Source organism: Phyllobates terribilis, unplaced genomic scaffold, assembly GCF_046119375.1.
Source record: "Phyllobates terribilis strain yellow unplaced genomic scaffold, ASM4611937v1 Scaffold_3__8_contigs__length_932513732, whole genome shotgun sequence".
Taxonomy (NCBI): Eukaryota; Metazoa; Chordata; class Amphibia; order Anura; family Dendrobatidae; genus Phyllobates; species Phyllobates terribilis.
The window spans coordinates 698045047-698066028 of NW_027362763.1; the positions used below are offsets into that span (position 1 = coordinate 698045047).

General features: G+C 43.8%; 1 protein-coding gene across 2 annotated transcripts in view; it reads left to right on the forward strand.

The window, feature by feature from the left end:
* The window catches only part of GPATCH2 (G-patch domain containing 2), a 152523-nt gene that overhangs the window by 116686 nt on the left and 14855 nt on the right, over nt 1-20982 (forward strand). The window contains exon 9 of one of the 2 annotated variants that reach the window (XM_073671929.1): nt 1483-1571. The exons of the other annotated variant lie outside the window; for it this stretch is intronic. Within the exon in view, the coding sequence (XP_073528030.1) occupies nt 1483-1571 (89 nt within the window). The remainder of the gene's footprint in view (nt 1-1482; nt 1572-20982) is intronic. 2 annotated transcript variants of the gene reach the window in all.

Here is a 20982-nt window from a genome sequence, read left to right on the forward strand (position 1 = left end):
TTTTTCCAGACTAACAGAACATCATTAAAAAAAGAGATCAGACATCGAGCTCTCAGAATGTATAATATCGCCAATGAGTATCCGGGGAAAAATGGACATTTTAAGAGAACTTGAATGTTTTCAGTTAGAAAGGTCACTGTGGTGTTTTTTTTCTTCAAAACTCCCTATATCTTGGAATCTAGGTGTACTTGTGTATTTTGGTAAAACCACTTTGCTATACAGGACATCAGGAATTGCTGCTTTTTCTTGCTCTTTTGACATATTTGCACCATTTTGGTGTAAAATATCGCACAACCTTTTCAATAGTCTTTAAGTTGTAACATGTTCGTCTTCAACTGTGCAAAAAAAAAAATTAAAAAATGAACTCTACCATGGTAATGGAGTACATTTGGCCAAAATTTAGCGACATTTTGAAAAGTCTGAGATGAAGAATTGACAATGACACACGTACATCGGTGCTGGGGGGCTGAACTCCCTGCACACAGGGGAGATGCCAGAGTAGTTACATAGCCGGCATCGGTGTCTAACAGCAGCAAAGCAAAAGCTGATCTCTAACAGCTGCTGTCAACCATTTACGTGCTGCTGTCAACCATTTACATGCTGCTGTCAACCTCTGATGTAATGGTTGCTGGTCACAATGCAGTTGTGGGGAACCGATGGGTTACAATAGCAACTGAGATTCTTCTGTAGGCCCCCATTGCTGCCATCTTTGACACCTTGATTTTCACAATGTACTGCAATACCATAGTAGTATAGAATTAGCATCTGTAGATTTTAGAGGTTCATGAACCTCTGTTGTTGCCCCATTACAGCCATGTGCATGACCCCCAAAACTGGGAACCCCCTTAAACACGTAGGTGTCAGCATGAAGCCTGTCATTTCCAACCTTCCTAAGATTTTCCTTGCAAACTACTCGCACCTTAAAAAAGAAAAAAAATCCTAGTGATGGAGTGCAGTGCTTATAGCAATTAGCCATAATTGTGTTTTATATTGCTTACCATAGAAAATGATTTTCTTTTTGCATATTACCTTTAAAATAAATGGCTACGAGCATTTCCTGTAATAAACGTCGGGCTGACAGGACGGCATTAGTAACCAATTGATAACCCAGAAACAGTATTGTGATCTCTGCCTACAATTAATCTGGGCTATTTACCTGTCACGAGCCTCCGGCTTTGATTTTTTAAAATTTTATTATTATTTTTTTCTCCTGGAGGTAGGAAGATTGCCAGATCTTAAAATTAAAAAGCATTCCTTTTATATTATTCATTCCCGTAAGAATTTATGGCGGTGGGTTTATACGCTGAGCACTTGTCAACAAACATAATTATGTTTCGATATAAACAAGATTGGTGGCGGCATTACGCGGACCATCTTCACCGAGAAGCTCCTGATTTAAGCCCGGATTATATAGGACATATATCTGGTTGGCGTTTTTTTTTCCTCTCTTTGTTAACAGTTTTGTTTGTTAATTACTTTCAGACAAACGAGTGTCCATTTAGGATCCTTGTTTATGGGAGACATCAAACGGAGAAGAAAGGCCGCCCCGCTCCCGGGACCCACAGCGTCTGGTGAGGCATTGGTGTGGTCATTGATGTGTTAAAGTAGAGCGCCACTTGCTATTTTCATACAGGTTTTTAGGTCTAACTTGACTTATATTTCCTGTTCTGTAAGGATGAATTTCATCAGCTTCATTATCAACGTAAATGTAATTACTGTGGCTGATAACACCTCTATATACGGTAGATAACACAGGATCCACCATTCACAATAGGTGATGTCACAGCTCACCTCCTCCTGTACAATGACTGATAACACCTCTATATACAGTAGATAACACAGGATCCACCATTCACAATAGGTGATGTCACAGCTCACCTCCTCCTCCTGTACAATGACTGATAACACCTCTATATACAGTAGATAACACAGGATCTACCATTCACAATAGGTGATATCACAGCTCACATCCTCCTCCTGTACAATGACTGATAACACCTCTATATACAATAGATAACACAGGATCCACCATTCACAATAGATGATATCACAGCTCACATCCTCCTCCTGTACAATGACTGATAACTCCTCTATATACAGTAGATAACAGAGGATCCACCATTCACAATAGGTGATGTCACATCTCGCCTCCTCCTCCTCCTGTACAATGACTGATAACTCCTCTATATACAGTAGATAACACAGGATCCACCATTCACAATAGGTGATATTACAGCTCACCTCCTCCTCCTGTACAATGACTGATAATACCTCTATATACAGTAGATAACACAGGATCCACCATTCACTATAGGTGATATCACAGCTCACCTCCTCCTCCTCCCGTCACGCACAATGACATTTGTCCAGATTAGAGCATGCTCAGGTAATGCATCTGTATAGGGTCTGAATCCGTCTATTGCAGCCCACGTCCATATACCCAACAGGAAGTAGGAGTCTAATATTGGGCCTAGTGGCCGGTGTGAAAATTGCAAGATTTTTTTTCTAAATATAGATTTACAAAAATTAACAAATGCATTTAAGATAAGAACTTGAACACTTCCCAGCGGCTCCTACTGTGGAGTAACCAGCTCCTGTCCTTGATGTGTATACAGTGAAATTCTACTAATCTGACATTTTATAATCCAGAAAGTCTGATAATTCAACTCTTGTCAATCTAATATGACCCGTCAGGGGCTGAGGACCGAACGCAGATCTCCAGCTGGGAAATCTCAGCTACGAAACTTCTATTCCACATAATAGAACACATTCTGCGGACTCTGCATTAAACTGTTCCTCTGTTGTTCCTCCTGGAAATAAATGTTTGATTAGAATTTACCATCCTCCTTGACAATATGGTGGACACTGTCTTTAAATAAGTTGTCACATGCATACAACCCCTCCTGTTTTAGGGCATGGGGTCATCACAGAGGGGGTCTTCATCTCAGGGCCCCCTGTCTATGAGCAAGAATGTAAATCTGCTGATCCCTTTCTGATGGACCCCTTGTAGTACGGATGTAACGAATATGTAAAGGACGAGCGGAGCGTTCTATGCCGGGATTGTGGGGCGCCTACACTATCGGCAGAGGTTACAGCGCCATTATACCACTATTATTTGACATACGCACAATGTGGCGGCACAATACCGCACAGCAGCAGCCGGACTGTAGGCGGCAGTGCTTCTTCTTCTCGGCAGGTGACGTGCCGGATACATATCTTGTATTCCTGCACACTTCATGGTGGTAATCTCTGAGCAGCGTCAGTGCTTTCCGCCCATGTGCCACCCCGGAGGCCGAGCGGGCGCATTCTGCTTCCCATCGCTGTCCCTTCTGACACAGCTCGCTGGCATGCCACCGCCATACGTCTGATAATTAAATACATGGCTTAATTAGGAACCAGAAGTGCCTGGCCCCCAAATTTGATGTAATTTTTTCATCTTCGCCCTATCTACCCCTTACACACCCTTCACTCCTTCATCTTCTCGAAACCAGGACACATGGGAGGATAATGAAAGGCTTCCCCTATGGGAACCACCCGAGATGCTTAGAAGTGGCGCTTCCATCAAATGGGATTGAAAAACGAGACCGGAAAAGGCATTAATTGTAGAAAAGTTACAGCTGCAGCGTCGTCTTATTACACCGAGACCCCGAGCCCTGAGAAGATAACCCAGGAATCAGCGGTTCAATGCCGATCTCTTCTACCGCACTCCTCCGTTCTTTGAACATTATTAATGCTGCAACTATATATCATAGATATCAAATAATCCGAATGTAACTCTGCATCAGTAATGTAATGTATGTGCACAGTGACTGCACCAGCAGAATAGTGAGTGCAGCTCTGGAGTATAATACAGGATGTAACCCAGGATCAGTAATGTAATGTATGTACACAGTGACTGCACCAGCAGAATAGTGAGTGCAGCTCTGGAGTATAATACAGGATGTAACTCATGATCAGTAATGTAATGTATGTACACAGTGACTGCACCAGCAGAATAGTGAGTGCAGCTCTGGAGTATAATACAGGATGTAACCCAGGATCAGTAATGTAATGTATGTACACAGTGACTGCACCAGCAGAATAGTGAGTGCAGCTCTGGAGTATAATACAGGATGTAACTCAGGATCAGTAATGTAATGTATGTACACAGTGACTGCACCAGCAGAATAGTGAGTGCAGCTCTGGAGTATAATACAGGATGTAACTCAGGGTCAGTACAGGATCAGTAATGTAATGTATGTACACAGTGACTGCACCAGCAGAATAGTGAGTGCAGCTCTGGAGTATAATACAGGATGTAACTCAGAATTTGTATAGGCTCAGTAATGTATGTACACAGTGACTGCACCAGCAGAATAGTGAGTGCAGCTCTGAAGTATAATACAGGATGTAACTCAGGATCAGTAATGTAATGTATGTGCACAGTGACTGTACCATAAGAACAGTGAGTGCAGCTCCGGAGTATAATACAGGATGTAACTCAGGGTCAGTACAGGATCAGTAATGTATGTGCACAGTGACTGCACCAGCAGAATAGTGAGTGCAGCTCTGGGGTATAATGCAGGATGTAACTCAGGATCAGTAATGTAATGTATGTACACAGTGACTGCACCAGCAGAATAGTGAGTGCAGCTCTGGGGTATAATACAGCATATAACTCAGGATCAGTAATGTATGTACACAGTGACTGCAACAGCAGAATAGTGAGTGCAGCTCTGGAGTATAATACAGGATGTAACCCAGGATCAGTAATGTAATGTATGTACACAGTGACTGCACCAGCAGAATAGTGAGTGCAGCTCTGGAGTATAATACAGGATGTAACCCAGGATCAGTAATGTAATGTATGTACACAGTGACTGCACCAGCAGAATAGTGAGTGCAGCTCTGGAGTATAATACAGGATGTAACTCAGGATCAGTAATGTAATGTATGTACACAGTGACTGCACCAGCAGAATAGTGAGTGCAGCTCTGGAGTATAATACAGGATGTAACTCAGGGTCAGTACAGGATCAGTAATGTAATGTATGTACACAGTGACTGCACCAGCAGAATAGTGAGTGCAGCTCTGGAGTATAATACAGGATGTAACTCAGAATTTGTATAGGCTCAGTAATGTATGTACACAGTGACTGCACCAGCAGAATAGTGAGTGCAGCTCTGAAGTATAATACAGGATGTAACTCAGGATCAGTAATGTAATGTATGTACACAGTGACTGCACCAGCAGAATAGTGAGTGCAGCTCTGGAGTATAATACAAGATGTAACTCAGGATCAGTAATGTAATGTGTGTACACAGTGACTGCACCAGCAGAATAGTGAGTGCAGCTCTGGAGTATAATACAGGATGTAACTCTGCATCAGTAATGTAATGTATGTACACAGTGACTGCACCAGCAGAATAGTGAGTACAGCTCTGGGGTATAATACAGGATGTAACTCGGGATCAGTACAGGATCAGTAATGTAATGTATGTACACAGTGACTGCACCAGCAGAATAGTGAGTGCAGCTCTGGAGTATAATACAGGATGTAACTCAGGATAAGTAATGTAATGTATGTACACAGTGACTGCACCAGCAGAATAGTGAGTGCAGCTCTGGAGTATAATACAGGATGTAACTCTGCATCAGTAATGTAATGTATGTACACAGTGACTGCACCAGCAGAATAGTGAGTGCAGCTCTGGAGTATAATACAAGATGTAACTCAGGATCAGTAATGTAATGTATGTACACAGTGACTGCACCAGCAGAATAGTGAGTGCAGCTCTGGAGTATAATACAGGATGTAAGTCAGGATCAGTAATGTATGGACACAGTGACTGCACCAGCAGAATAGTGAGTACAGCTCTGGGGTATAATACAGGATGTAACTCAGGATCAGTACGGGATCAGTAATGTAATGTATGTACACAGTGACTGCACCAGCAGAATAGTGAGTGCAGCTCTGGAGTATAATACAGGAGGTAACTCAGGATCAGTACAGGATCAGTAATGTAATGTATGTACACAGTGACTGCACAAGCAGAATAGTGAATGCAGCTCTGGAGTATAATACAGGATGTAACTCAGGATCAGTACAGGATCAGTAATGTAATGTATGTACACAGTGACTGCACCAGCAGAATAGTGAGTGCAGCTCTAGGATATAATACAGGATGTAACTCAGGATCAGTACAGGATCAGTAATGTAATGTATGTACACTGTGACTGCACAAGCAGAATAGTGAATGCAGCTCTGGAGTATAATACAGGATGTAACTCTGGGTCAGAACGAGTTGAGTAACGTTAGCAAGGGTTAAAATACCTCCCTGATGAACCATGTCTCTTATTCAGGTTTTGCACCGTCTTCTGCCTGGTGTTGTACTTGGGGGAGTGTTAAGTACATTTAGAAAATGTAATTATGCTGCAGTTCAAAGGCATTGATGTTCTTCATTTGTGTATTTCTGCCATAAATATCATTTTTGGGGTTTGAGTTGAATAGAAATGATAGTGATTAGGAAGCTTTGACATCTCCTTCCATAGCGGATAATGACGAGGTGCTCAGTATGGCATCCTACAACCACTGGATGTATAAAACACTTCATCTACTCCCAAATAACAGCGTCTTAAGACGCCGCCGTCCCGGCGTACGAGGCGGATTTAATACACTCCTTACCTAGATATTAAATTCTGCCTGTCACAGGTCTGTAATAGAGGTTTAAGGTCTTTAATTCCCTGTTGGAGGCTTTTTCTTACGCACGGGGCCGGCTGCCTCCAAGTAAATCATTTGCGCCTCGTCCTTTACATGTTTTGTGTACAGTGCAGTTTTGAGATGTAGATATGAAGTAATGTCGTCCCCTGAAGTTGTGAGGATGTGCTGCAAGGTCACAGCCCGCCGTACTTACATGGGTAACTTTCTGTAATACCTCCTCACCAGCAATAATAGTGGTAGAAAGTGTGACGTCCATAATGTAATGATCATTATAGAGCTTCTCTTCTGTTCTTCCACAGCTTGGGGGAAAGTAGCAGCAAGTGTTTCATTTCCCTACAGTGCCCCCACAGGGCAAATGAGGCATTACACTCTTCTCAGTGTCATCACTGGACTGGGTACATATGACTGATCTCCACTAGGGAGATGTTTTACTAAGCAAATTGCATTTAAGAAAAATGGAGTATGTGCCGTGCAACAAATTTCCTGTGTGTTTTAGAGACTTGTGTCAGTTTTATACGGTGGCCAAAAATGCTCCAACTTTGCCGTATATCTTTTACACCATCCATCCCCAGCAGGAAATTTTTGCCAAATTTATCATGCTAATTTCTCCATTGTGATAAATTGGCTTCATTTGTAGCCTACTCCAAGAGAGGTAAAGCATACCTCCTTCCCCAGTTCCGTTAAAAGGAATGTTACCAGGTTTTTGCTGCATAATGTAGGGGCAGAGACCCTGATTCCAGCCATGCGTCACTTACTGGGCTGCTTGTTTCATTTTTTTTTTATAAAATCCTTATTTTCTCTAGCAGTTCCCTGAATGCTGAGCCCTGTATAACCCCGCCCACACCACTGATTGGCAGCTTTCTGCCTATGCCCAGTGTAAACAGGAAACTGACAATCAGTGGTGGGAGCGTGGTTATACAGGGCTCATGAATATAGAAGGCTTCCTGGCAGTCCTTTAGAAAAAATCTCCTGCTGATAAAACTATTTTTTTCAAAACTGCCACAAGCAGCCCAGTAAGTGATACATCGCTAGAATCTGGGATCATGTCTCTACATTACACTGTGTTCCAAATTATTATGCAAATAATATTTTCTCAGATTTTCCCAAATTACCTATATGAATTGCAGTCATTGTAATTTTCCAGTCAAATAACTATTAGAGTACAATTGAAAGGTTTTTGTACAAATTGCCTATGATAACAGTATATTTAAAAAAAAATAAAAAACTCAAACTGCACTCAAAATGCATGTTCCAAATTATTATGCACTGCAGAGTTTTCAACCTTTTAATTTTAATAAAGAACAAAAAAATTGTCATTTTTGAAATTATAAGCATTAGCAGGTTATTACAGACTGAAATCAAACAGTTTTCAACTCAAAACTTTATTCTAGGTGATGTTACATTTGCACATAAGACCCCTTGTTCGAAAGGAGCTTCTGAACTCTCTCGTCCATTGAATTTGTCAGGTTTTGGATGCATGATAATGCCCCGTCTCATGCTGCACATAACACATCTGCATCTCTGGCTGCTATGGGCATAAAAGGGGACAAACTTATGGTGTGGCCCCCATGCTCCCCTGACCTCAACCCCATTCAGAACCTTTGGAGCATCATTAAAAGGAGTGTCTATGATGGCGGGAGGCAGTTCACATCTAAGCAACAGCTCTGGGAGGGTATTCTGTCCTCATGCAAAACAATTGAAGCAGAAACCATCCAAAACCTGACAAATTCAATGGAGAAGAGAGAGTTCAGAAGCTCCTTTCGAACAAGCGGTCCTATGTGCAAATATAACATCACCTAGAATAAAGTTTTGAGTTGAAAACTGTTTGATTTCAGTTTGTAATAACCTGCTAATGCTTATAATTTCAAAAATGACCATTTTTTGTTCTTTATTAAAATGAAAAGGTTGAAAACTCTGCTGTGCATAATAATTTGGAACATGCATTTTGAGTGCAGTTTGAGTTTTTTATTTTTTTAAAAATATACTGTTATCATAGGCAGTATGTACAAAAACCTTTCAATTGTACTCTAATAGTTATTTGACTGGAAAATTACAATGACTGCAATTCATATAGGTAATTTGGGAAAATCTGAGAAAATATATTATTTGCATAATAATTTGGAACACAGTGTATGGTGAAGGTGGCAGAGTCTCTTTAAGAGCATCAAGGAATTTCACATTTTGGAAATTTTAAGGAGTGTTCCTGTTTTGATAAATTATCACCTGTCCAGAGAATAATTTTGATTTGGATAGGGCAGCACATGGCTCAGTGGTTAGCACTGCAGCCTTGCAGCGCTCGGGTCCTGGCTTCAAATCCCACCAAGGACAACATCTGCAAGGAGTTTGTATGTTCTCCCCGTGTTTGTGTGGGTTTCCTCCGGGTTCTCTGGTTTCCTCCCACTCTCCAAAGACTAATAGGGAATGTAGATTGTGAGCCCCGATGGGGACAGTGCCGATAATGTATGTAAAGTGCTGCGGAATATGTTAGCGCTATATAAAAGTAAAGATTATTATTATTATTATTACTTGGTCCTCTACCAATCAATTTAAAGGATTGGTTGTCCTTGTTTGCCTTGGCTGGAGTTAGGGGCCCCATACACAGTAGATAGCGATCATTCAGCCTACATGCAGGAGTCACCACTCTGCCGAGAGAGACACCGCCAGACTCCTCTGGCATCAGCTCATCTAGCCAAAAACAGAAGGATCCACAGTCTGAAATTGGACATGCTGGGTCCTTATTTTCCCCGGCATTTGTTGAAGTGTCAAGAGGCCACCCAACATATCTGACTTTCGGCTGAGCTCACCGATATCGGGTGGTTTAGCCTACGTTAGTCTAATGCATACGTGTCAAACTCTGGCCCACAGGGTGGTTTTATTTTGCCCACGACACCAGAACCACCACCACTATGTGGGCCCACTATACAGTATGGAGAACTATGTGGGCCCACTATACAGTATGGAGGACTATGTGGGGCCCATTATTCTGTATGGAGGACTATGTGGGGCCCATTATTCTGTATGGAGGACTATGTGGGGCCCATTATTCTGTATGGAGGACTATGTGGGGCCCATTATTCTGTATGGAGGACTATGTGGGGCCCATTATTCTGTATGGAGGACTATGTGGGGCCCATTATTCTGTATGGAGGACTATGTGGGGCCCATTATTCTGTATGGAGGACTATGTGGGGCCCATTATTCTGTATGGAGGACTATGTGGGGCCCATTTTTCTGTGTGCAGCACTATGTGGGGCCCATTATACTGTATACTGGTTGGCCCACAACTTTGTCCAAGCTTTTCATTTTGGCCTTCTGTGAGTTTGACATCCCTGGTATAATGTGTCTGGGGCCCTAAGTGTAATGGAGCAAGTGGTGGTAGATGAGTCTTGCCTCTCCATTCAAAGTCTACGGCCCTGAAAATACGACACATAATGGAGCTGCAGGGCGATCGGTTAGGGTCCCATCTCTTGGATAGCCAGAATCGGGGTCTCTGTTTCTCCTAGAATAGAGTCAGGAGGAGTGGAGCACATAGTCGCCCATAAGCCCCAATGATCCTTCTTTAGTCTATGGCATTGAAGATGTAACGATTGCCGAGAATCTACCAATTATCATTTACCCAGTAGAAAGAGTACTCCGGCTCCGCTGACTTCCGCATGGGAAAGGTGAGCAGTGACACAACGTCTGCAGATACCTGTGGGGTCAAACGCTTGATGGGCAAGTACCCGGGACCTGCCCTTTCCTATTGAGAAGGACCGCTGCACAATCCCTGCCGATCGCTCGATTGACTCGTCAGGCGTAAGTAGAGGTGACGTCACCAGCCGCGCTCACCTCCTGATGTGGACGTCAGCGGAGCCACAATAATCATTTGTTTCATTGTTTTTCTCCAGAATTGTGGGAAATTTTGGGGGTTTAATGAAACAAAAATGTAATTCCTTTTTTATAAAAATATTTCCTTGTCCTGACAGCTGTCATAGATAAGACCCATCCGACCACGACTTAGACCAGGCACCTACTGAGCTCCTTTTCCTATTAAGTTGACACTGGGGGAAACTTGAGAAACATCTTAGGGTTAAGCACACTTTCTTGCTCCTCGGTAATGTACATGCCTAGTGAACTGATAAATGACCGCTCCACGTTGTCAAGGCTACAGGTACATTTTAATTTGATCTATGTGAAAAAAAAACAGAGAAGGGTTGTTACTCCGAGCCTGCCTATCCCATAAAACCTTCACACGGCTCTATAGGACGCCCTGCCCGAGCCGCTTCATCTTTGCACTCAGAGCAAGCTATAAAACCAGTCTATTAAGAGCAAGGGAAAGCAATCAGCTAATGTTTGTGAGACATTGTGCATAAGTTAATCAGGGTATTCTCCAAAGAGTTAAGAGGTTCTCTGCAACACTTACTAAATTGACTTTTTAAGACTCCGCGTAACCGAAGATTTCTGCACCGCTGTGTGCCATGTCGTACAGTTTTCTGGATTGCAAAAGCCTTTGATGCCTGTCAAGATGAAAGTTAAATGTTGAAAGGAAGCCCGCATCAAATGCCTCATTTCCCAATTAGTAAGTTACATTATCTGCGGCTCGCAGAGGTTTACACAGAGGAGCCCATAGCTGTAAAAAAAAAAAAAAAAAAGGGGCCCTCACCTCCTGGTTTGCTCCCTTGAGGTTTGTACAACAGCAGAGATCTTGGTTGCTTATCTGGTTAGATGCCATGGTCAATAGAGATCATTAGTGATCTTGACAGAGGGAGTGTTCTCCTTCTGTCAGTCCATTGGTGCTCTTGCATTTTGATCTCAGGGTGCCGAAGGGTTACTATTTCAGCAGGGGGCCTAACAAAGACTCCCAAGTCTGCCACAGATCTTGGCTGCTTATCTGGTTAGATGCCATGGTCAATAGAGGTCAATAGTGATCTTGACAGAGGGAGTGTTCTCCTTCTGTCAGTCCATTGGTGCCCTTGCATTTTGATCTCAGGGTGCCGAAGGGTTACTACTTCAGCAAGGGGCCTAACAAAGACGCCCACGTCTGCCACACCATTATGTTTTTAAGTCTAAAAAAAAACGTTATAATAAAAAAAAGACCAAAAAAAAAAAACTATTTTATATAAAATTATGACATATATAATGTCACAACATAAAACAATGCTGTCATTGGTCATAAAATTAAAAGAAAAAAAAGGCATTAAACAGAACAGCCTAACAAAAATGAAGAAAGACAAAATTTTTTTTCTTAAATGGACCTTGTAATGGTGCCAATGAAAACCAGAGAGTCGCACAAAAAAAAGCCCTCGCACAGGTGCTAGAAAGTGGTAATGCAGTTTTTATTTCTGCTTTTAAAGGTTTTATCCATGAACTGGAGAACACCTTCTTAAAAGGACTCTGTCAGCGCAGAATGAGTGTTCAAAGCGTGTATAGGCGCTCGGTGCATTATGGCTTTCTTAAGGGGTTAAATTGCTCATACATTTATTAGATGGTGTTATGTGTGTTTTGCTCGAAATTTGCCTTGGAGGCAAAGTGGCACCTATTTTGAAAAGCTGTCTAAAAATATTTTCGGCCACTTAATTTTAAGAAAAAAGTGTAAAATTAGACCCTTTTCTCACCTTACTGATCCCTTCCTTCTCCCATTCTGACTTTTTCCCAGGCTATCACTGATCTTTGTACTCACGGTTATATTTGGACAAACATAATGACCATTGCAGCCAGTGATTTGCTGCAGCAGTCACATGTTCATCCTATCAAATCAGGCGGTATAGAGATCAGTGGGAAAGGTGACCACTTCAGGCAATCACTGCCTGCAGCGGTTCCCAACACGTTAGTGTTGAGGCTGATAGCTGACTGCAGCAGTCCATGAACTGGACGATGAAAGACCAGGAAAGCATTAAAACGGATGGCTCAGGGGTCAGTAAGATAAGTATTCACTGCTTTTATTATTTTATACTATTTAGATCAGAGAAAAATGTATCTAACGGTTTGACAGCCCCCTTAGATTCAGACTGGTTATGGTGGGGTTAACGGTAGAGGAACGTATTGTGTAATTCCTGTGCTTTTACAGGACGCTCTGCGCTACCGGGCCCAGAACCAGCATTGGTAGCCAACGTTATGTTTTTTAATAAATATTTACAAACCCAATTACAGAGCAGAGCTGCGCTCGCGGTGTTAGATCGGAGGCGTCGCTCTATGTTATTGGATAAACATTTATTAATTGTGACAAGAACACCCAATTTATTTCAGCTCTCGCGCTTATTTACTGCTCTTTCACCTCTGTATTTTGTATTGAAAAAAGTAAAATGAATATTGATAGAGCTGCTTATTGATTTCTAAATTTATAGTTTCAGCCTTGAGTCAAAGTCACATTCCCTACCGGTCCTGTTATATCACCGGCGCAGTCGAGGACTACAAGGGTGAAAAGCAGATCGGTGGGAAGGGTGGGATTGAATATGACTGAATTAACCATTCCCTTTACCCTTCCGGCACCAAGATTGGACCAGAGAATAATGCATTTAGTCTAAAGTGGACTATGTTAGGTTTAAAACACGGAGGTAACTTTACTTCTCGCACACCATTACTTTATTATTTTTACCCTGGCTTCGAGGCGTCTACACACCTTGCGGTAGAAAATCTTAACTGTGTTGCTTTGCAGAACTTGAGTCATAAGTTCAAATTCGAGGTTAATTTGTTTTGTTTTGTTTCAATTGGAAAATTAAACCGGTTGTTAGTGGGACCATGATATCATTAGTAATTACCTGTAAGCGCTTCCCCCATGGATTCCCAAAACAGATGTGCCATGCTGCTTTGTAAAACAATCGAAACCCATAGACGTTGCCCAGAAAATTCCTTCTTCAAGTCTTCAGGTTGCGGGTACGGTTACAGATGGACATACAACATGTGTCACCGAAGACATTATGGTTGGCCATAAACATATCAATTTGCCACTCATTGGACGTTCATTACGTTATTTTTCACTAGTTGGACACTATCTAGATATGCATGACTGCATGTTATAACTAGTGAGCATTTCGCAATACTGGTCTAGAAAAGACCTACGGCAATTGTAACGAACATAGAATCATAGAATGGTAGAGTTGGAAGCTCCAGGGTCATCGTGTCCACCCCCCTGCTCAATGCAGGAGTCACTGAACCATCTTAGACAGATGTCTGTCCAGCCTTTGTGTGAAGACTTCCATTGAAGGAGAACTCCCCACCTCTCGTGGCAGCCTGTTCCACTCATTGATCGCCCTCACTGTCAAAAAGTTTTTTCTAACATCTAATCTGTATCTTCTCCCTTTCAGTTTCATCCCATTGCTTCTCGTGTTTCCATCTGCTAATGAGAATAATGATGATCCCTCTACACGGACATCCCTTCAGATATTTGTAGACAGCTATTAAGTCTCCTCTTTTTTGAAAGCTAAACATTCACAGATCCTTTAACCGTTCCTCGTAGGACATAGTTTTTCAACGTCTTTTTTTTAAAATGTGGTGAGCAGAGCTGGACACAGTATTCCAGATGAGGTCTGACCAAGATGAGGGGGATAATTATTTAACGTGATCTAGACACTATTCTTCTCTTAATACATCCCTGAACTGTGTTTGCCTTTTTTGCTGCTGCATCACATTGTAGATGTAACGTCTGTGATCTATTAGTATACCCAAGACTTTTTCACACGTGCTGTTGCTTAGTCCTATTCCTCCCATTCTGTAAATGTAATTTTTGTCTTTCTTGCCCAGATGTAAAATCTTCCATTTCTCCCTGTTAAATACCATTCTATTAGTCGCTGCCCATTGTTCAAGCTTAGCTAGATCCTTCTGAATCCTTTTTCTGTCTTCTCTAGTGTTAGCTATCCCTCCTAGCTTTGCATCGTCTGCAAATTTGATTAGTTTTCCTTCAGTTCCCTTATTTTGATCATTTATAAAAATGTTGAAAAACACTGGGGCCAGGACAGAGCCTTGTGGTACCCCACTTGAAACACTCTTCCAATTGGATGTGCAGCGATTTATTACCACTCTGAGTATGATCACGGTGCCAGTTATGAATCTACCTAATCGTCGCCTTGTCAATCCCATGCTTGGTCATTTTTTCATTAAGGTATAGTATGGTCTAATCCAGGGGTCTCAAACACACGTGCCGCATGCGGCCCCTCCTGCAGCTTCATGCGGCCCACAGACACACAGACCCCGTAACGATCGCGGCTCGCTCCAGCAGCACCTGTGGCTCTCTGCACAGCAATACCAACGCCAGCCGCCAGCCTATCAGAGGCTAGCAGCTGACATCTGCGTCCCAGCGCAGCAGCGTATGATGTCACTGCCATGCGCAGATGTCACCTGCTGGCCTCTGATAGGCCGGCGGCTGGCGTTGGTATTGCTGTGCAGAGAGCCGGTCTCTGTGCGGCAATACACTGGACTATAGCGCTGATGTCCGCGGCTGCTGGAGAGAGCAGCGATCATTACGAGGTCTACGGTGCCTGCGAGCCACAGGTGTTGAAAGGACGCCAAGGGAACGGAGGACAGGTGAGAATAATCTTCTTTTTTTTTTCTCTGTCATGTCTATGTGAAATACAGCACAGGGGACCTGTGCGCAGTATGGGGGGGTGGGGACCGGGATGGGGGACATGTGTGCAATATGGGGGACCTGGATGGGGGACATGTCTGCAATATGGGGGTCCTGGATGGGAGACCATGTCTGCAATATGGGGGACCTGGATGGGAGACCATGTCTGCAATATGGGGGACCTGGATGGGAGACCATGTCTGCAATATGGGGGACCTGGATGGGGGACCATGTCTGCAATATGGGGGACCTGGATGGGGGCCCATGTCTGCAATATGGGGGACCTGGATGGGGGCCCATGTCTGCAATATGGGGGACCTGGATGGGGGCCCATGTCTGCAATATGGGGACCTGGATGGGGGCCCATATCTGCAATATGGGGGACCTGGATGGGGGACCATGTCTGCAATATGGGGGACCATGTCTGCAATATGGGGGATCTGGATGGGGGACCATGTTTGCAATATGGGGGACCTGGATGGGGGACTATGTCTGCAATATGGGGGACCATGTCTGCAATATGGGGGACCTGGATGGTGGACATGTCTGCAATATGGGGAACCTGGATGGAGGACATGTCTGCTATATGGGGGACCTGGATGGGGGACATGTCTGCAATATGGGGGACCTGGATGGGAGACCATGTCTGCAATATGGGGGACCTGGATGGGAGACCATGTCTGCAATATGGGGGACCTGGATGGGAGACCATGTCTGCAATATGGGGGACCTGGATGGGAGACCATGTCTGCAATATGGGGGACCTGGATGGGAGACCATGTCTGCAATATGGGGGACCTGGATGGGAGACCATGTCTGCAATATGGGGGACCTGGATGGGAGACCATGTCTGCAATATGGGGGACCTGGATGGGAGACCATGTCTGCAATATGGGGGACCTGGATGGGAGACCATGTCTGCAATATGGGGGACCTGGATGGGAGACCATGTCTGCAATATGGGGGACCTGGATGGGAGACCATGTCTGCAATATGGGGGACCTGGATGGGAGACCATGTCTGCAATATGGGGGACCTGGATGGGAGACCATGTCTGCAATATGGGGGACCTGGATGGGAGACCATGTCTGCAATATGGGGGACCTGGATGGGAGACCATGTCTGCAATATGGGGGACCTGGATGGGAGACCATGTCTGCAATATGGGGGACCTGGATGGGAGACCATGTCTGCAATATGGGGGACCTGGATGGGAGACCATGTCTGCAATATGGGGGACCTGGATGGGGGACCTGGATGGAGGACATGTCTGCCATATGGGGGACCATGTCTGCCATATGGGGGACCTGGATGGTGGACATGTCTGCTATATGGGGGACCTGGATGGTGGACATGTCTGCTATATGGGGGACCTGGATGGGAGACAATGTCTGCAATATGGGGGACCTGGATGGGGGACATGTCTGCTATATGGGGGACCTGGATGGGAGACAATGTCTGCAATATGGGGGACCTGGATGGGGGACATGTCTGCAATATGGGGGACCTGGATGGGGGACCATGTCTGCCATATGGGGGACCATGTCTGCCATATGGGGGACCTGGATGGTGGACATGTCTGCAATATGGGGGACCTGGATGGGGGACCATGTCTGCAATATGGTGGACCATGTCTGCAATATGGGGGACCTGGATGGGGGACATGTCTGCATTATGGGGGACCTGGATGGGGGACATGTCTGCCATATGGGGGACCTGGATGGGGGACATGTCTGCCATATGGGGGACCTGGATGGGGGACATGTCTGCCATATGGGGTACCATGTCTGCAATATGGGGGACCTGGATGGGGGACCATGTCTGCAATATGGTGGACCATGTCTGCAATATGGGGGACCTGGATGGGGGACATGTCTGCAATATGGGGGACCAGGATAGGGGACATGTCTGCTATATGGGGGACCTAGATGGGTGGCCATGTCTGCAATATGGCGGATTTGGATGGAGGACATGTCTGCAATATGGGGACCGGGATGGGGGACATGTCTGCAAGATGAGAACCAGTTCAAAAGGTGTATAGAAAGATAAATGGCATCACTAAAAATGTCACTTTGTCATGCAAATAATGCGGCTCCCCAAATTAAATGTTTTTCCGTGTGCGGCCCATATACCCAGCTGAGTTTGAGACCCCCGGTCTAAACTATTGGATATTTACTGTCAACTCAAATTCATCATTTATTTTATTGTATACATGTATCAAAACCAAAGAAATGAGCTGGAGCATAAGTTGGTATACATGCAATGTGTAGGAGCGCGTTCACACTTTTGCTATTTCACAGACAAAACCAATGAAAATAAAACAAAATAAGTATATACCCTGTAGTAAGTAAATGGTAATAGTACATATAAATAGGATAGGAGGCTTGGTTAACACTATTTTGATCATAAAAACCATCCCACTACGACAAGGTGTACCCCTCGGGATGGTCCTATCCTATCTCTAGTATTAAACCCTCCCCTTTGTCAGCCAACCTCAGTGTAGATAAGGGCAGAGCAGGATACAGGTCTGACTCTTCAGGCTCCTGCCCATGGGAAGCTATATAGATGAAATGCCTGGCTCAGAAAGGGGCAGACATGTTCACTGTTATTTACATGTACTGTTACTCTTTACTTATTATAGGGTATATGCACATTTTATTTTTTTTCTTGGGTTTTGTCAGTGAAATGGCCACAGTGTGAATATGCTCTTACACATTGCACTTATACCAACTATAGTCCGGCTCATTTCTTTGGTTTTGCTTTAGTTTCTTGTACTTTGTGCAGTGGCAGGGCTCCCCTTTCCTGAGCTGGGCATTTCATCTATATAGCTTCCGATCGGCGGGTATCTGAACAGTCGGGCCAGTAGTCGGGCTCACATTAGCACAAGCAACTTGCTGCCTGACTTTATTATGTTGAAAAACGAATCCTGGGACACGTTGGAGAAATGGTTGTCCCACAGTTTCCCCCACCAAATCATTGTAACACCGAGCTGTTAGTACACCAGGAATAAAGACACCAGGGTTCTGACTACCGTACATCATTTGTAGAACACTAACATGTCTATTGATCCTGTGATTTCCATAATTCCACGACTTTTCCTTCTTGATGTTGCACATGAACCCACCAATTTTAAGAGGACCAGCAAGTGTGCAGAGTCTGCAGATGTCGAGGGAGGTGGGATGAATCGGGCATGAAGAAATCCATTGAGATCTTTTGATCTCAAGGGTGAGAATCCGAGCCAAGTGTGAATTTGTAGTCAATCTGACGGTTGAACAGTCTTGTTGGCCCCAACCGCTTTACCTGTGTTACTTCCATAACTTTAAGATGTCGAAGAGATGACCCAACTTAATGGCAGTCCATCCATATGATACATTCTAGCAAGGTTTATTCCCCTGAGTTTAGTGGGATCCCATAATTATAGGGGTATCTGTATTTACTGTACACTATATCCGCGTGCAGACTGTAAAAACCAACATCGGCTTGAGTTGCTTGTGTAAAAGCATATCGGCGTGTATTACCTCCCCTTCTATTGGCTGTTTATCCAACATCAATAGAAGCACTTTAGGAGCCAAATTACTAAACAAGCTGCCAATTAGGCTCGCAGTCAGCTGGATAGATTAGCGGCTAAGAGAGACTGATACAAGATTTTCATCTCTTGAGCCAATTACACAAACAAATCACCATCCTCCGAGCTCCTTGCAACGCTGGAAGCGAAAAACTATGTGGCTTTTCATATGTCTGATACAGTTGCGGCCTCTCAATATTTCCAGAATGCATAAGATTTATTTTTTTTCTATAAAGTTAGAAGTATCTCCCATCATAACAAGAACAGCGCCATATCCCATGGATGCGATGAGACTCTCGTTGTCCGGTTTGGAGCCAAGTGGGAATTGCATCATGAGCAGTTGATCCTTTTACTCATTGGAGTCAGTCTGATTATAGAGAAAGGAGGAAATTGGGAAAACTGATTCCGCGGTGACACGTTGTAGCTTCCCTTCAGTAGAATGCAACTGCTCTTTTTTAAGTATGGTTTTTAGTGATGAGCGCGAGTGGTCGCGTTACTAGAGTTTGCCGAGGATATTCGGGTATGCACAGAGTATCGCAGCTGCTCTTATATGTTCGGATCCCTGCGGCCACGTGTTGCGTGTCTGTTAACCACAAAACATGCGGGGATTGCCTGACCTGTTTTGTGGCTGTCGTCGTGAAACATTCGGCCAGGGGACTTGAATATGTCACTCGAGCAGCCATGATACTTGGTGCATACCCGAGCACTCTCTGCAAACTTGAGTAACGAGCACTTGTGCTCAATTGGTTTTCAAAGAAAGCACAGGTCCCGGAGGTGATCACAATGAGGGCATTGCAATAGAGTAAGTGTGATCAATCCAGTTACCGGATAAAGGGTATTAATGGTGACTGGGATAGTGCTGGAGAGTTTTCTTTCCCCAGTGTTCTCTCTGTATTACTGCTTGCAAAGTGATGATCATTAGCTTTTTTCAAGAAGAAAGAAGGCTGTCTATCCAGTGCTAATTATTGGAGGTAGCTGCCATAGCCGATTTTTGCAACATACCATACAGTGTTCTGATTGCAATCCGTCTGAAGAAGGTCTTGTTGACCGAAACGTCACTATTTTCGTTTTTGGATTGCGACTCTCATCAAAACTAAAAAATTTTGCAACTTCAAGAGTGCCGTATTCTTTTCTTATTTTGATTCATGGAGTGATATCTTATCTGGGCACCATATCTTTATATATAGTGATGTATATATTCCAGTTGTATATTAGAGTACATTTATACGCTTACCGTAGTTTTCTCTCCATAAGGCGATCAACGCTTGTATATATCTCCTTTTCTCTGAGCCAATACAAATTTTTTGGGACGGAACGATCAACAATAAGATCATGATCATCATAGGTAGCAAATTCCCCCCTGTTCCAATAAGTGCCGGCAATGATTTTTTGACCCGCATGAGTGAGCCGGTCAGCCAACGAGCAAGCAATTACACAGGTCAATTAATGGAATCGAAATTTACTCAGAACACTTGTTTTGCAAATTATCACCCCGTGCAAATGTTCCTTTAGGGAGCCTATACAGGTTCAGATATCTGACCTATTTCTGTCTTGTCCAATCAGACCAAAACTAGTGTGTGTAAATGGCATGATAAGAAACTGGTCTGACATGGTTAAAAAAAATTGATCTGCCAACTGTTAGAACTCTCCTGTTAGGTTTTTTTTAGTTTGCTGGTCACATGACCATTTTTGCCTATTTAATTCGGCTCCGCCCTCCTGGTCTTGCTGGACTTCATTGTATTTACTACTCTTGAGCTAGCTTGGTGCTCTGTTGCCATTCTCTGTTAGTTTTGCTAGGTCTTCTGACCTCTATGCTTTTTGTTGTGTGTTTGTCTTTGACTGCTACTATTTCTGCTAGGAGGTGTCCAACTTATCTCAGTCCCTAGTTCTTGTAGGGATCCCTCCCTCACTTCTATAGGTCTTCGTACAGACTAGTCGAGGACTTTAGCGGGTCTGATCGCAGGATCAGGTTCCCCGTTACATCGTAGGGATCTAGTTTAGTTCTATTGTAGGGACAGATCTCCTGTCTTTCCTTAGTTCCTGTAGCAGATCATAACACCAACCACTATTTTGTGTCTTGCACACATGTGAAAAATGACTTGAGTTTTATTTTCCAATCAAATGGTGGAAGACTTGGTCGTAACTACGGGGGTAGCAAGTAGACCCCATAGCAGGAGG